The sequence below is a fragment of the Lactuca virosa genome, chromosome 9 (genome assembly GCF_052849685.1).
Source record: "Lactuca virosa cultivar CGN04683 chromosome 9, Lactuca_virosa_CGN04683_v6, whole genome shotgun sequence".
Lineage (NCBI taxonomy): Eukaryota > Viridiplantae > Streptophyta > Magnoliopsida > Asterales > Asteraceae > Lactuca > Lactuca virosa.
In genome coordinates, this window is record NC_136434.1 from 24,212,676 (window position 1) to 24,231,148 (window position 18,473).

At 33.5% G+C, this 18,473-nt stretch overlaps 1 protein-coding gene across 1 annotated transcript; it reads right to left on the minus strand.

Moving 5' to 3' along the window:
- Positions 1-7,995: 7,995 nt before the first annotated feature.
- On the minus strand, positions 7,996-10,074 carry HINT3 (histidine triad nucleotide-binding 3). The gene is made up of 7 exons (XM_079074390.1): positions 9,696-10,074; positions 9,016-9,071; positions 8,821-8,878; positions 8,667-8,733; positions 8,532-8,587; positions 8,349-8,402; positions 7,996-8,261 (listed from the first exon to the last, which is right to left on the minus strand). The coding sequence occupies exons 1-7, from the start codon at positions 9,894-9,896 to the stop codon at positions 8,121-8,123; spliced, it is 633 nt and encodes a 210-aa protein (XP_078930516.1). The 5' UTR covers positions 9,897-10,074; the 3' UTR covers positions 7,996-8,120.
- Between the last annotated feature and the right edge of the window lie 8,399 nt (positions 10,075-18,473).

Below are 18,473 nucleotides of genomic sequence, written 5' to 3' on the forward strand. Positions count from 1 at the left end.
TAGGTTATAACCCGTGGACACTACGGTGGAGAAATGTAAAACAATCACTTTCAATTATTAATGTATTATAGCATTATACTTTCATTTCTATCTATAAAGGGATTGTACTTTTTGGAATCATAATGGTAACATGAAGACATGAAAGTAGGATGATATACTAAACAAACTAAAAGTGTAAATTTTGTTTTGTTTAAAAGAATAAGTTTGTAGAAAAAGAAACCAATTTCAATAAACGATCATTAGAAAAATAATATAACAATAACTTTGTTTTCTATTACTACAGTATTGTATTTGTTAGTGTAAAAGAAATAACCAAAATTTGATGCTGCCATTAAAGAAAAACAATAGAAAATAAACAAAATTGATTGGTTTATTATTATTTTTTTTATAAATTCAATACAAATGAAACTTAAAATAAGCAATTTATTATTATTGTAATTTTTACACATAAGAATGCAAGGAAGTGGATATAAGAAAATGAGAAAATACATATCTTAAGCTTAGGAGCATCTACGACCTAACATTAATAATGCAAAAGGTTAGGAAAGGTAAATTAAATATACTTTTATTAATATTTTTTAACAGCGTAACTATTATTTTACCACTGGCTTTGTAGAGGTTGGAAATTATTATCACTATTCTAATCCTATATGAAAAATGTAGTAAAGAAAGATATTATCTAAAATAATAGCACTTTCTCATGCATAAAATGAAGAAGGGAGTCAGTGAAGCAATATAAAAGGCAACATATGTGGGTAATCTTAGTTCATGGTAAAATGGATAAGCAATAACCCTTTTAGTTTTGACTTCACATGAATTGCTGATGTCCTAATTTACCAGTGGATTGCCATTGTTAAAAATTGGGTATTACCTAAACTAAACAATTTACTTAGGTTGTGTTCGTGTCACAAAGTTTTGGACGATTATATTGAAAAGACTTGGTATGTTTTTTTTACCTTGCATCAAACAGTTGACATGCAATACAAAAATTCATAAGAAACGTCATGTGTATAAAACAACAAAAAACTTGAAATCCAAAAATGTATAACATATTCCAGATAAGTATGGAAGAAGTAATGGAAAGAAGTGGAATATTAGGTAATAGGCAAAGTAGACAACTATGTTACGCAAAACCAAGTCATACAAAATTCAAAAAATAAAAACATATATAAATCAAAATAAAAGCAACAAAGCAACATATTTTGATAATGGTCGTGGGGAATCACTTTCTTTCTTTCTTGTTTGTTTTCTCCTTTGGTTTTCTTAAATTCAGTTCCATGTTATAGATTGTGAGATTGCAAACAGATGGATTAGCATCTCGTTGAACTTACAAAAAGATATATAAATAAATAATAACCAAAATATTAAAAAATTAACAAATTTTTAAGACATATATCAAATACTATACCTCAAGTAAATCAACATTGAGTCCCTTTGCAAGCTTCAATGTTTCATGACTTGACACAACACCATGTCCTGCAAATTTACCATTATGCCCAGATAAACTATTTCTCTATTTTTCTTAATTGGCCAATAAATAAAATGTGATTGCTATACCGTAAAGACCCATTACGAAAGCAGTTGATGCTGGGCAATAATGCTATATTTGGTGAAAAATTAATTAGTATGCATCATTGAGGCGTTTCATCGAGCATGTAAAGTGCAAATGCGTTTTCTACTAAACTCATAAGTATAAATGGGATCCCTTATTCTCTTTCACCAAATTGATGATCTGTACAAAATTTCCCATCAAAATCATCAACAAATGACTGAATTGTGGACCGAATTTGACCCAATTGACAAAGTTGCCAATATTTTAGCGCTATAATCCTAGAATTCAAGGAAAAACCAACCCCTCTCGCCCCCTTTTGAACTCCTTGAGTATTATAGAAAACGGAATTAAGACTATGGAAGGGTACATACCGATCTCTGGTATGAATTCCAAAATAGAAAATGAGATGTCTTTTTCTTTTTGTCTATATTAATGGAATGAAGAAAATGGAAGGTACCTGCACAGTAAATTGAACACCAAACTACAACAAAATCGACCAATCTTATGAAATTGGTTAAATAAAAACCTGTTATTGTTATCAGTGTCAATTGTATTTTATTGACAAGTTCGTTGTCACTTCGAAAGTTTACAGATCCCATCTTGGCTTCTCCATTTGCAAGTCGGGTGCGTCTCCTTAAGCCCTAGGGTTTACAACGACACCCCTAAAAGTTCAAAGCTGAGATGGATATGCTGAGAAGATGGTATATGTTGATTTACAAAGTTAGGGATTTTGAAATCAAATTTAGAATCATGGGACCGAGATTTTAGGCAAGATATAGTTAAAGATTTTAATATAGATTACTGATTTCCCGTGATTGATTGAATTAAAGAATTGAAGTGAAAAAGTTTTAAGTGGTTTGAATTGAAGTGAAAAGGTTTTAAACGGCAAAACAACTTGGGCGGGAAAGTTTTTTGTTAATTGCTTCTTATAATGCCACGTGGCAGATTCTTAGTCTAAAAGTTGTACAAGTGGTTTTTAGTAGGAGTAGAGATTAGTTTATTATTCATTATTTTAAAGTAAATGTTGATTTATTTGCATATAAATTCATAAGAATTGTACATGGTATATGTTGGACTTAAGAGCAACTCCAACCTTCACACAATAAAAACACTAAAATGGTGTAATTTTCTCAATATTTTTTTTTTTCATTCCAACCATACACTAAAAACATATTTTTAATTTATTAATTACAAAATATTTTTTCTGTATTTTTTATTTGTGAGTTCACAATTAATATTATCCTCTTTATTGAAACGATTCCTCTCGAAACAACCATTTTCATCCTCCAATTTTCCTACTAAACTCAAAAATCTTTGTTGACAATTTCCAAATCAAGTTGAAGAACTAGTAAAAATGAGTCTGCATTTCAATTACAGTTTCTATTCTTCAAAATCAAGAAAGAGATAGGTTCTTTCAAATTTCATTATGAAAAATAAATAAATGAAATACAAGATGACAGCGATAAAGAAGGAACAATAAAGATGAAATCCAGTTTTACTTACTTTAAAATGAATTAGATGTGTATAAAATCATTATTATATTAGTTAATGTATCTGGCGTTCATGAATAGTGTCTCAGCATTTTTGTGTGTTACTGTTCATTATCACTATTTTGCTGTTGAAGATGGTGGTCGGTTGGAGCTCTTTTGGCCGGCAAATCACCATTTTGCCGGTCCATTGAAGCTGGTCTAAGATATATATTTGTTCAAGTTTTGTAACAATCTTTATATTAGTTTTCTTGTTTACACTTTTGATATATCATTATTTTGAACCAAATAAAACTTGTTAATATAATTTAATTATGAAGTTTTGATATGTCATAATATAGTTCAATTATGAAGTTTTGATTCCGGCCCCCTAGCTGTAGTGCTTGTGTTCCGCCCCTGATATGAAGAATTACATATATTTTTTTCAAAGTATAAAAACTTCTCGTGAATAATTGTATGACTAGTATTTTTTTTTAAATTATGTTGATCGTTGGAATTAAAGTTAATAATATGTTTTCTTTAGATGATATATTATTACAATCTCAGTGCTAATAAAAAATGATCTATTTATTTAGTCACATCAAATGAATTGGACACGCGTGACTTTAAATCATAGATTTGCCATTGACAAAACACTATGTCCAGTATAGTGTATGGTTGTGTTAGAACCTAGATGACAATCTGATGTTTATATGTCAAGAATGGAAGTTTCTTATATTTTTTTGTTTTTATTTTTATAAATTATTCTTTAAATTATTATTTGTGTAAATTATAGTTTTAGTCCATGTGGTATCAATGTTTTAAAAACCAGTTTTTTAGTTGAACCGGCAGTGGCGAGTCTAGAACGTAAAATCACATGGTTCACTATTTAATTGAAACAGATAGTATATATATATATATATATATATATATATATATATATATATATATATATATATATATAAGTTACGGATTCAGAGCGGATCGAATTGTATAAGCATAAAAATCAAATTATTTTTAAAGACATTCTTTATTGATTTCGATATAAACAACAATCAATACTAACAAGCAATAATTAGAAAAAGAAAAAAAAAGTGAAACCCAAATAGCTTTGCCTTTGATGCTTATGGAATAAATATTAACAAGCAATAATTAGTAAAAGAAAAGTAAGGAAACCCAACAGTGAATGCAATTAAACCTACAACTAAGCTATGAATATTCAATTCACGAATTACAATAGTGATATTTGTCGACTTTTTGATGCTCATGGAATATTGGAATCGGAAATAAAATTTCCATATAGTTTAATCAATTTTCACAAAGTTAACAAAGTAGAATATATTTACCGGCGGTTGCAAATTGGATCGGCAATTATGTGAAATTGAAGATCGAAGGTTAACATGCTGTGAAACGATTGATTTTTTATTCAATTTTTCTATTTTTATTTTATTGTAAATTGTATTTGGCTATGCATATTGGATAATACATTAAAAGATATTGGGCTATTAAAATTTAAAACTTATGGACTTCAAAAATCTAATTTATACACTTTTTTTTATTGCTAAAAATATTAAGGTGGTTCATTTGTATTTTTTTAGATAGGTCACAATTTTTAGTTTTATATAACTTGTTATACAAAAATAAAAAAAAGGTGGGTCAAGTGACCCACCATAGTTAAACCGGTATGGTGACCGGTTCCCAGTTCAACCGGTTCGACCGCTGGGTCAACCGCTTTCTATAATTTTCATTTTTTTTTCTATTTTCGTATACATACATACATATATAAATAATGAATTTGATGTTTACAAGTTCAAACATTAAAAATATACATAAAAATAAGTTGTAGATCACTCCAAATACATTAAAACAACACATAACCATAAGTTTTAGTATTTTACATCAATCCATATACGTCGAAAAAAAAATAAAGTATAATACCGAAACAAAATATAGTTTTAGATGCATACAAACACATAAAAAAAATTTATAACATTTATCATATATTTTTATTTAGAGAAAACTACATAGATTTGAAAAAATTCACTAAAATTTATTATGCAAATGGTTCTTTTCCATGTGTTTTTATTCGGTTTAACCGGTTCAACCGGTTTATTTTGACCAGTTCAACCGAATTTTTCTAAGAACCGGCCGGTTCAATCCGGTTCAAAAATCAACGTAAAATCGGTGATAGTTGAACCACTATCTCCCCCGGTTCTCGGTCCAACCGGTTCGACCGGCCGGTTCCAACCGGTTTTTAAAACATTGTGTGGTATACACCTTTCTACCGGTTTAATCATAATTTTGAAACATTGATACTAATTATCTTCATGGTTTCAAAAATTCATCAACATTTGGTCATTTCCATTAACACCTTTAGAATGTTCCTCTAGGTCCAAAATAAAAAGGCATTTTTGCCTTTATTCCATTACGGTTTTTGTCCACGTGGTATGCTCTTTTTGTCGCACACATCCTTTCCTGTTTCTATTATTCAGATTTCTAATTTATGGTTTTCATTTAGGTTTGGGATTTGAATTTGGTTTGATTATATTTCATAGATATGTTTTTTAGATTCTGTAATGGAGTTAGGTTAGTTAACATTAGATTCGGATCTTGATTTGATTTTAGGTTAGGTAAAACCGGTGATAGTTGAACCACTATCTCCCCCGGTTCTCGGTCCAACCGGTTCGACCGGCCGTTTCCAACCGGTTTTTAAAACATTGTGTGGTATACACCTTTCTACCGGTTTAATCATAATTTTGAAACATTGATACCAATTATCTTCATGGTTTCAAAAATTCATCAACATTTGGTCATTTCCATTAACACCTTTAGAATGTTCCTCTAGGACCAAAATAAAAATGCATTTTTGCTTTTATTCCATTACGGCTTTTGTCCACGTGGTATGCTCTTTTTGTCGCACACATCCTTTCCTGTTTCTATTATTCAGATTTCTAATTTTTGGTTTTCATTTAGGTTTGGGATTTGAATTTGGTTTGATTATATTTCATAGATATGTTCTTTAGATTCTGTAATGGAGTTAGGTTAGTTAACATTAGATTTGGATCTTCGTGGGGTTAGAGTTAACATTGATAATGATTTCTAATTTTAGTTCATGCTTGTATTTGGTTTATATTCTATAGATGAAGAAAAATAATGGGTTAACATAAGATCTTGATTATGATTTTCAAACATTGATTTTTATGTTTGGAATTTTAATTTGGTTTTAATTTTAGGTTAGGTAATTGAAGGTGGTGTAGATGGTGTTAGACTTCTTACAAAAAAGAGTAAATTATATGAATTGATCATTGTATAGGTGTCTAAAGATATGTTCAGTCTTTATTTTTAAAAATTAACTCAGACCGCCTCTTGTTTGATTAAAAGTTGCACAATCCATCTCTCATTAGTTTAAGTTTGCACACTTCATCCTTTTTCAGACATAAAATGACTATATTATCATTCCTATTTTATTTTTAGTTTATTTATAAATTATTTTGTATTTGTTTAAAAAAAAATCCAATCCTACCCCACCCCACCCATCCTAAATTTATGACCTAATATATCCCTCTCCTTTTTACTATTAAAGCTTAGATTTCTAACCAAAAAGCATCATTAACAACATCACTGTTGAACCATGACCGTCGGCACCAACGATCAACAATCCACCACCACCTCTCTAGTGTGCTAGATACCCTAAACTGATGACTACATCATGTTTGTGGAAGCTATAGATCTACAAGCTACGAACCACTACCGTCGAAGCACCACCTCTCTTCAAACAACCACCGTCCGTTAAAACCCTAGCGGTTGTGTAGTTCTTTCTTGATCGTTGCTTAAAACCCTAGCAACGTTATCATCACTTGAAACTGCCGATCTCCGTGGAAACCCTAGCGCCACTTGACAACCATCAATCTCCTTTGGTTGAAACCCTAGATCTAAGGTGGTGGTTGTGTAGATCTGGTAAAGAAAGGGAGAGGATATATGTGCTACTTTCTGGTGGTTCACATCTCCGATGACGACGTTAACAGATCTGGTGATGGTGTTGGCCGTCGGCGATTAGAGTTTTAATAGTGTTGGTCGTCTATGAAAGAGAAGCGGTGGCTTTTGATGGTAGTCGATGGTTGGCAATGGTAGTCAACGGCAATAGACGATGGTTTCCGGTGGAGATGATTCTGATTAATAGAAAAGGGAAAGGATCATTAAGTTTTATGGCTTTGAGATGAGAGTGTTCATTCAAAGAGGGTAGGGTGTATGTGGTAGGGCCCTACTACCTTTCTAAAAAAATTAATTAATAATAAATAAACAAATTAAACTAAAATGTTTTTTAATAACTAAAATTAATCAGAAACATTAAAAATAATTGAAAAAGAATTTCTAAGACGAAATATAGTCATTTTATGTTGTTCAGACAATGTGCAACTTTTTACAATTTAAAGAACAATCCGAATTAATTTTTGAAAACACATATTGAACATACATTTTGGCACCTTGCATGAGAGACAGTTTGTCCAATTTACTCTAAAAAAATTATAAAAATTTATTCTAGTTTAACATAAATAAATAAAATGACAAAAATGGGAAAAAGACAAAGTGAAGATAAAATAACCATTTTACCCATAATTAATGGAGGTCCTTTGATGTTAACAATCAAAAGGACCAACCGTGATGGATTTGGAAACTAGTAGATATCTTTAAGCTTTTGCACTTTCGGTTCATGTTTTATGTTACAATTGAGTCCCTATGTTTAGGCTTTGTTGTGAAAAAAGGTCCTTTCCTTTAACTCCATAAAGTTTTATTGCCATGTTCATTGCAAAAAGGGAACCTTTTTCTGCCCTTATTCAAAACTGAAGTTATTCATCATACAAAACAGTAACTTAAGACTTGTATGTTGCGTTTCAGAAAGGATGAATCACTATCTAATTCTATCTATAAAACTTTCAATATAATAAACTGATTATAGAACACAACTATGAACAAAGATGAAACAAGTTGCAAAACTCCTTATACTCCAAACCATCAACCAACTTTAAAAAAATAAAAACAAACCAAAAATATTGCAAATGTTTTGATTAAATTACAATAACTGAATCCAATCAAACCTGATATCAGCTTCCAATGAGAGTGGTTCCACCATGATCTTTACTAGTGTTATCTTCAAATCCATCCACAAATGACAATTCTTGTCTAATGCCATTAACAAGATGCATAGCTTCCTTGTCTACCTTCAATGGATGCCTCTTCAAGCTCTGTAATCAATAAAATCACATTTAAATTCATTTACAAATCTTCAAACTTTGTAATCTTATTATTAAAAAATAATAATAATAATATACCTCAGAAGCCCATAAGCAATCCCGTGCCCTACGAGGTATTATATGAATGTGTGTCTAAATCAACAACAACAACAACAACAACAAGATCATTCATCAGTTTCTTACACATTTTATAAAATAATAAAGAAAAAATAAGTTTTATTTTATTTAACTATTTAGTATTTATCAGTTCTTGATACTTACATGAAATATAACTTGGCCTGCGTCCACGCCATTGTTCACCAACAAGTTGAAAGAATCTGAAAATGTCAATTAATATTTAGGGAATAATCTTGAAATTTGTTCATATTCTTTTTTTTTTTTTTTACAAAAAATTACCAGAACCAGTGGCTTTCATAACTGCCTTGCTAATATAAGGGACTTTGGAGCACATGGCAGCTACCACCTGCACAATTACCAAATCATTTTAACATTTTTTAAATTTTTTCTCAAAGTGAGATTAAAATTTGTTATCTGTAAAGTAAGAACTTACAGATGGAGGAGTTGCTACCAGAAATGGAAAATGGCTTCTTGGAATAATAAGACAGTGCCTGATGAGATGGAAAATAAATTACTTGGGCCAAAATATCATATTGTTACATGAAAATGTAAAAACTTTTATAAACAAATCTTGTACATATAATGATGCAATGAATTTTAATGGTATATTATAGATATGATACCTTACCCAGGGCTAACGGGATTTGTATCCAAAAAGCATAGGCATGTATCATCTTCGTATAGCTGCAAGCAGATGAAATTGAATGACAATAAGAAAGTTGATCATTATAAATTATGTTAATCTAGATTCTAGACATACAAACTATGTATGAAACATTAAAGCTAAATGAAACCACTAGTAAGACTATGACAACCATGAGGGAAAATTCCCATGGATTCAAGAATCATGTGAAAAGCAACTCCATAAAGAAAATAAGTTATGAATGCTCACGAAAATGGCAGAAAAACTGGTGGGTTAGATACCATGTGAGAGAGGCCCTTTGCGTGCAAGTCATTTGTCACATGCTTTGCTTACTAGAGACTACTAGACCTAACAGAAATTGTTACAAAATTGATCACTTCAACAAATACGATTCTGATTTGCTTGAAACCCTAAATACATGATTATTTGTTATCTAAATAGGCCTGTTGATTAATGGCTATTGCAGAGGTTTTATGATAATCCCAATGAGTAGTGAGAAATCTAAAGTCCATATTTGCTCCAAATTTGGGCATTTAAACAAACACAAAGGAATAAAATAATTCATCAAGTAACTCGATCAAGCATCATACATAATGCATGATTCGGAAACAGCTAAAAATCCAACTCAAAGCAAAATCAAAGACGAAATCCGAAATCAGGTATACCTTTAAAGCAGGTGCGTCGCCTCGAATAATCTTACAGAAAACACAATCAGCCTCGAGATTGCGCAGCTTCTCAGAATCTGAGGAATTGCAATGAGAGGGCGAGACAATAGATGAAGAAACATTGGTCGTAGTTGGTGGAATGGGAATTTGGCGAAGATGAGAAGCGATGACGGACAAACGACGTCCCTGTGCGGCTTCCATTATAAATCAATCAATTGATATCAAGAGAAGCAAACTAGTGTCGTTGTGATGAAGTGAGTGATGAGCATCACCGTCGGCACCACCATGGTCTGTCTGCAATAAAGGTGGTTCCGATTCAACACGGCACGTGACGTGAAGATGAAGATGAAGATGAAGATGGAGGGTCTGGGGATTTGTGGCGCAGACAGCAAGGGGTGAGGGGCCTCTGGTTTCGTTGGCTATGGATAATCCACAGTGTATGTGTATGTGTAAACGACAAGTCAATTGGTATTTTTGGGGATGGATTTAGGGGTGTATAATACGAGATTTAGGTGCTGTCAGTTTTTTCTTTGGCTGTGGACCATATCTGTAGACCTCTGCAGTAGAAGAAGTGGACCAAACGTCTGCAGTCTGGAAAAAAAGATTGTTTGTTTTTTTAACATCTGTGGGCTACTATAATAAACTGAAATCTAAATAAACTGATTTTTTTAAACTTCAAAGTGATTTTTTAAATATTTTTATGACTTTGTTATAAATAATTAACGAATCTAGATCAACTTTTATGTATTATTGTATAAAAAATAAAAATAAAAATAAAAATGGTATGAATTAACGTATATATTTGATAAAAACCAACAACTTTGATTGCAAAGTTATAACTAAACATTATAATTAGTGATCAAGAATTTGATACATAAATGGATAGAAATAATCTTCGATTTTTTCAATTAAATCCATTAAAAACGTACCATAAATATTTTCTCGAGAAATTGACGATACTGTATTAAATAATGTTTTACAAAATTTTGCAAAAAAATATAAAAATATATTATGATTTTTTTTTTCATATTTATATAAACAAAATCAACGACTATTATTGTAATAAATCTTTATTTATAAATTTGTGAAAAATATAATGTTTGTATCGTCAAACGTTTTTTTTTAAGTTTTGTAATTTTTTTTCAAATTGTTTATCATTAATAAAGTTGGAAAAAATATAAATAAAAAAAACTTTAAAAAAATTAAGATATATATATTTTTTTAGGCTAGAAGATGTCTGAAGATGTTAGAAGACTCTGGTCCACATCTGCGCCAAGAAGAGGGCGCGCAGACATTTTTAGGTTTGCAGTCTTCAAAAAAACAAACAGTCTGCGAAGGCTAATGTCTGCGCGTGGTCTGCGCGGCGCAGACAGAAGAGGCCACGCAGATCTGCAGACAAAAAACAAACACTACCTTAGGGGTGCATAATACGAGAAAGGGGGAAAGATAAATTTTGCATGAGTTTATTGACTCCTATATCTTAAGTTGACTTTTTATATATAATTATTATGTAATTATGTCCCCAAATTTTTTGAAAAGGCGTTTATCTCATAATCTATAGTATTTTATAGACAAAATTACATTTTTAGTTGTTTATAAAAATCTTATTTGTAGGACAACTATAGGAAATAGTAGGGGTGTTCAAAAATATATGTATCCAAAATTCCGATCCGGAGTTCCGAATCCGAATTATCCGAAAAATTAGATATCCGAATTTTCGGATATCCGGTTTTTCAGAATCAGAATTGGATAGTGTTTTTCAGATTTTTCGGATAATTCGATATCCGATATCCGAAAGTTTTGATTTTAGTTTATACATTATATGTTATTTTAATCACATATGTCATATAATATGAATGTTAGTAACTAAAACATATTCATAATACCCTTAATTAAATACATATATTACTTCATATGTCTTTCTAATATAAAAATATGTTTTTCTAATATAAAAACTTTCAAATTTGAACAAAATTACAAATTTTCAGATATCCGTTTTGGTATCCGAATTCGTATCCGAAATTTCGGATATCCGAAATTTCGGATACGGAATCGGATACCAAAAATCAACTATCCGAAATTCGGATATTCGAAATTCGGATATCCGAAATCCGTATCCGAAATTTCGGATATCCGGTTATGAACACCCCTAGGAAATAGTAATACCATGCCGTTAGTCATTTGGTTTGAAATTGTTACGGGATTGGTCCCTCACCATAACTTCATCTCGTTAATGCCCTTAGACATAAATTCAAGGAAGGTCTTTTGTTATGTTAGTGGTGACCCTCTCATCCTCTAAGGCCCGAGGGAGTAGTGTTATGTTTGTCACTTTGCCACATTAGTTTTTTGGCATCCACATGACCTCGTCGCCACATCAATTTTGCCACACAGCATACATGGCATACTATTTTGGACATGTAGGTCAATATTAGTTTTCTTGATTTTTTTTAAAAAATATCTTGATGTCCCAGTTGGTCTGAATATGTCTCATATTAAAAGTTAGGAGCCTATGTGTGACAAATTTAGAGCTAAACTGACTCGTTGGAAAGCTAAAATGCTTTCAATAGGAGGGAAGTACACTATAATTCGTTCAGTGTAGGTTCGTTGGGAAATTATTATTTCTCGATTTTTAAGATGCTAGTTAAAGTTACGGAGATTCTCGAGACTTTTAGAGCTAAATTCTTTTGAGGGACAGATCAAGAGAAAAAAATAATTATGTGGGTTAAATGGAAGTTGATTTTAGGCTCTAACATAAATGGAGGTTTCGGAGTTGGCAGCTTAGTTGCTTTTAATCAAAATTTGTTGTGAAAATGGAGATGGAGGTTTGTGAACAATCAAGATACTTTATGGGTACAAATTATTAGATCTATACACGAGTACAATGCAAGTTTTAATCCGGGTAGTCGACTTTCAATCATAGGGGTTTGGTCTTCTATTGTGGATTTGATTTTGAATCCTCATCATATATAAATTATTCCTTTGTCTACTTTGAATAAATTGGTTGGTGATGGTAGAAATACCATTTGCTGGAAGGAGGTATGGATTAGAAATGAGTCTTTGGGATATGTGTTTTCGAGATTGGCAGCTCTTGATAGTAACCCTAATTGTCTCATTGCAGATATACACGAAGATGGTGATTATAAGTAGGTTTGGAGGTCTGAGTTGAGAGGTAGTGCATAGTCGACCCTGATGGGTTTGAGCCATAAGAACTTTCCTATGTGCACATGCAAACCCTAATGCTTGGATCTAGGTTTCTCTAAATGAACATGCAATGTTTCCAAGGCTTACAATGCTAGATTTAGAGATAACAATTGAATCATAACACATGAAATCAGATCTAGAAGAATACCTTAAGTTGCTTGCTTGAATCTTCTTGTTCTTGGAGCTTAGAGTCACAATTGTCACTCCTCTAATGGCTTACAAACACCAACTAGCAAGAGGATGATTTGGAGAGAGAGGAGAGATGAGAAAAATCGGCTCTAGGGTTTCAATCTAACAAGAGTGGCCGATTTCCCTCACCCATAGTGTCACACCCCGAAACCGATGGTAGAAACGTTCCGGGGCGGAGGACGTCATGTATAGCATCACAACCAATGAATAATAGCAATCATAGCAACACAACCAGTACAGTGAATACTAAAATAAAAATGTTTACATCAGTTTGAAACTTTGTCTGGAACTTTGTTTGAATTACATTCAATAGCTTTGTATAGTATAAACTTAAAACTCTGATTGCTCCAGTTCCTTGAAAATCCAGCAAGTACCTATCTACTGATTTCCTGAGAATACAAGCAGTTTGAAAGAGTATCAGCATAAAGCTGGTGAGTTCATAAGCGGTGATTTGCAGTGAAAATCGTTGATGAGTTCGTAAAATAATTGTATAGTTCCAAGAAAATCCGATATTTTCTTTAGTGAGAAAGTAGTGATTTCAATTTTGTGTAAAACCATGAATGTTTGTCACTGAAAACTGTAATGATATGCGAAATTATTACTTCATGTAACTAGCTAATGCTAATCATGATGTAATAGCATTTCGTGCGTGAAACCATTGTATGCTCGTTTCTGTTTGAAAACCCTGAAAGTTCTCCAGTTGTAGTGTTTAGCAGTTCAATTTAATGTAAATTAAACTGTTGAAGAGTGTTAAGTTGTAAACTAAAGGTGATTTATACATATTGTGAGTCGTATAACCATGCTTGATATTACTAGAGACCTTTCCAACGTTCTTCGGGCGTCGAGTTAAATGACATTTGTACATCTCAGGCGTGCCCGCCTAACTGTAGCTAGCAGTCCAGATGTGGGATTGTCAGCCCCGAATAGATCTATTCACAAATATCACGCTCTCCCTCCAGGAGACTCTGGTTATACTATGGTAGGATTTATCCATGTACACCTAAGGGTACAGTAGTGAAGTAGCGCCTCACAGTATCGTACAATCTAGTTTACATGTAGTGCAGTAGCGTTTTACCGTAGTGAAAATCCGTATGTATATCGTATGTAGTGATAGTTACAGTTATGAATACCATGATAAAGTAGTGATGTAACTGTAAACGATTTCTGTCTTAGTGCATATGTTTAGTAGTGAAAGTTTCTGTACTTGTTACGTTTAGAAAAATCCCAAACTATACCGATTATTGCTTGCATGTTTAGTGAATAGCGTGTCCGGAAAACTATGCAATTTTAGTGGAAACGTCCCTTATGCTCAACACAGTACAAAAGGGTTAAAGTATGAGGTTTGCATGAGTTTTTGAAAATATTTATGTTTAGCTTGTATCCCCCCCCCCCCTGAAAACATTGAAAATATGGAAAATGTAGGGGTATGAACTCACAGTTGTTGCGTGAACGCGTTGACTGAAAGGAAGTTCCACGAGTTGTTGCACGTGACACTTAACGAAATCCTATTATCAAATAAATACATATATGTATCTAAATTAGCGATTTCGATAGGTAAAGTGTTAGAAGAACACTTGTATTCGGTTGAGGAATGTTACCGGGACTTGATCGAATCGATGAAAGTGGGTTTTCAGCCAAAAGCACCACTTAAAAGGTGTTTACGGCCGTGAACCAAGGGTTTACGGTCGACTGATAGTTTACGGCCGTAAACAGGGTTTACGGCCGTGAACTAGGGTTTACGGTTTCTGAAGGCTTGGTGAGTTTACGGTCTTTGAAGGCTTGGACCGTAAACTCAAGAACAGGGCTTACGGTCTTTGAAGATGGACCGCAAACTCAAGAATGATGGTGCTGATTTCGAAGAGATAAGCGTCTCCAGACGTTCCGAAGTGGCTCCAAACGGTGTTTCTCGATGTTTCCCGAAGTTTTGAAGGCGTTTTCAGGTGTTTACGGTCAAGGTTCTTAGAGAGAGAAGGAGAGAGTTTTTGGCCAAAAATGTTCAAATGAAGGTGGAGGTCTCATATTTATAGTGGTTTTGTGGTCGGTGGTGGGGGTCCACTCTTTACTGGCCGTAAACGGGTTTACGGTCGTAAACGGGTTTACGGCCGTAAACTCACTTAGACCGGAAATGGTTGATTTTTCGAGATAATCGGGTTTCCGCGCGATTTTTGGTTCCGACTCGTAAATAATTTAATTATATATAACTAGATTATTTTCTAAACCAAGAAGTTTGACAGAAAAGTTAATGAATTCGAAATTTTTATTAACGGAAATCGCGTAACGGAAACAGAACAAGTTTCGGGTTGTCACATCATCCCCCCGTTAGAGGGAATTTGGTCCCGAAATTCGAACATAGAATACAAATCATGGATTAGGAAAGAGATGCGGATACTTCTGTTTCATCTGATCTTCGCGCTCCCAAGTGAATTCAGGTCCCCACTTGGCATTCCAGCGCACCTTCACTATCGGGATGTGACTTTGTTTCGTTCGTTTGACTTCCCGATCCATGATTTCGACAGGTTCTTCCACGAAGTTTAGGTTCTCGTTGATTTCAATATCGTCGAGAGGAATCACAAGTGTCTCATCGGACAGACACTTCTTTAGGTTCGATACGTGGAAGACAGGATGGATGTTGCTGAGCTCCCGAGGTAAATGGAGTTTGTATGCTACGGGACCGATCCTAGCAAGGATTTCGAACGGTCCAATGTACCTTGGGTTTAGCTTTCCACGCTTCCCAAAGCGTATTATGCCTTTCCAGGGTGAGACCTTCAGAAGGACGCGGTCACCAACCTGGAACTCCAAGGGTTTTCGTCTCTTATCAGCGCAGCTCTTTTGTCTTTCTCGTGAGGCTTTCAGTCGTTCCCGGATTTGTACAATCTTCTCAGTCGTCTCTCGGATAATTTCAGGACCAGTGAGAGTACTGTCGGGGACTCGACCCCTGGCTAGCTGCGTGTCACCCACCTCAGCCCAGCACAGAGGGGATCTGCACTTACGGCCATAGAGGGCTTCAAACGGCGCAACCTTGATGCTGGTATGGTAACTGTTGTTGTAGGAAAATTCAACCAAAGGAAGATGAGTGTCCCATGATGCTCCGAAATCGATGATGCAGGCTCTCAACATGTCTTCCAATGTCTGAATTGTTCTCTCACTCTGTCTGTCAGTCTGCGAATGATAAGCCGTGCTCATATCCAACTTAGTTCCAAGAGCTTTCTGTAGTGACTGCCAGAACCTTGATGTAAACCTGCTATCTCGATCGGAGATAATGGATGCAGGTACACCATGAAGGCGAACTATCTCTTGAAGGTAGATCTGTGTGAGTCTCGCCATCTTGAAGCTTTCTTTGATTGGCAGGAAGTGGGCGGACTTCGTCAACCGATCGACAATTACCCAAATGGCATCGTGCCCACCCGATGATCTGGGTAACTTGGTGATAAAATCCATAGTTATCCTTTCCCACTTCCACTCAGGTATTTCCGGCTGTTGAAGTAGACCTGAGGGCTTCTGATATTCGACCTTCACCTTGGCGCAAGTCAGGCACTTGCCCACGAAGGTAGCAATCTCTGCTTTCATGTTTGGCCACCAATAGAGTTGTTTGAGATCCAGATACATCTTATCCGTGTTGGATAAGGTGTATAAGTCCATAACTATTTCTGGTATGTACTTGACCCGACCCGGCATGATCCATTTTGGTTGCATGGCACCATGCAATTGGATAAACTAAAATGAGAGAAATAACACTTATGGTTTATTAATATATTATAAGTTCTAATATATTAATAATATTATTTAATTAGTTTGATCAAGAATTAATTTAGAATTAATTAAGTGATCAAAAGATAACTAATTAAATATATGGGTAGATTATGTAAATCTTCCATATCTTATATAGTAGGCTAAGAGGCTCCATGGATTATCAAGTTGGGTTCCACCCATAGGATGCTCCATGGGAGTTATAAACCCATGGGTCATGGAAATGAAGAGTCATGACACATTAGGGTTTACATGGTGTAACCCTAGATGTGTCAACACTATATAAGAAACCCATTCTCCACCAAAATCGGGTACACTAAGAAACAAGAGGGCTAGAGCCGATTTTGCAAGTGTAAGATTCTCTCAAAGTTTACTCCTTTGCATTTGGTGTTGTGTGAAGCATTTGAGGCATCACATTTGGGGTGCTAGGCTCACAAGGTTTCAAGGATCATAAGCAACAACAAGGTAAGTTATTCTATCTTTCATGCAAGTTAAAATTTGTTCCCCATGTATGCTAGATAGGAATATAACCTTGGAATTCAACTTTGCATGATAATTAGACAAACATAGATCCAAGGTTATTAGGGTTGCATGTACACTTAGGAAGTGTTAGAATGCTCAAAACCCATCAGTGGTATCAGAGCCTGGTTCGTTTTTTTTTTTTTTTTTTTTGTGTGCAAACAGCTTGGAAAAAAATCGTTTTTCTGTTTTCTGCTCGTATGAAAGTTTGCACATTTGTTGCTGGAAATGGACTAGAAACATTACCCTAAACTGTTTTGATATTTTAAAGCTTGTTTTAGATGGTGTAATGTTTATGCTAATCCATTTACAATGGCAATTATTAAAATTACAAGTTTTTTTTAAGTGTAATTTTTGATTCTTGAAAGTGTTCATATTCATGTTCTTGAACTTATGAAGATTAGATGATCATAGGAATTGTTTGTAACCTTCATGGTAGTTTAATTCATGATCATAATGTGTTTTAATGGAGTCCATAACTTGTCCTCAAGTTATGGAAAACCAAAAGTCTCACTTTTATTAAAGCCATTAAAAGAACACAAGAGTTATAAAAATGAAGAGTCTTCATTTTTATTACTCAATTAATTCATAAGTTATAAGAAATGAAAAGTTTTGGAAGTTTACAAAACTTGCCCTCAAGTTTTGGAACATGTAAAGTCTTGATTAAAACTTTAGTTCCAACCCTTAGAATTTTAAAAGTTAAAATTCAACCCTTATACTTTATAATATTATAAGTTACTAATATATATATATATATATATATATATATATATATATATATATATATATATATATATATATATATATATATATATATATGTATAACGTCAAGTCGTCTTACCGCTAGTACGCCTCATTCACGAAGCCGGTCTATAAGGGGGGTATAAGGTTGTTGCCTATAAAATGGCAACTTAATGGGTGTCCACTCTCACCCACCGCTTCCTTGATCGGTGGAGGGTCGTTAGCCGAACGGGTAAGACAAGGACTTATAAATTCTCATTAAAAGTATGATGAATATTATAAAGTAACTAAATGCTTTTATTAAATTCCCAATCTTAGTTACTTTAGGAAAATGTGAATAAGGTGCTAATCCATGAAATTACACTTTACACTTTGTTTAAG

Bases quoted from the DNA above. Each gene is read 5' to 3' on its own strand.
- HINT3 (XM_079074390.1), bottom strand. From the start codon at position 9,896: ATGGAAGCCGCACAGGGACGTCGTTTGTCCGTCATCGCTTCTCATCTT. The intron at 9,072-9,695 runs GTATACCTGATT...ATCTGCTTGCAG, and splicing joins GCGACGCACCTGCTTTAAAG to CTATACGAAGATGATACATG. The intron at 8,588-8,666 runs GTAATTTTTTGT...TGACATTTTCAG, and splicing joins TATGAAAGCCACTGGTTCTG to ATTCTTTCAACTTGTTGGTG.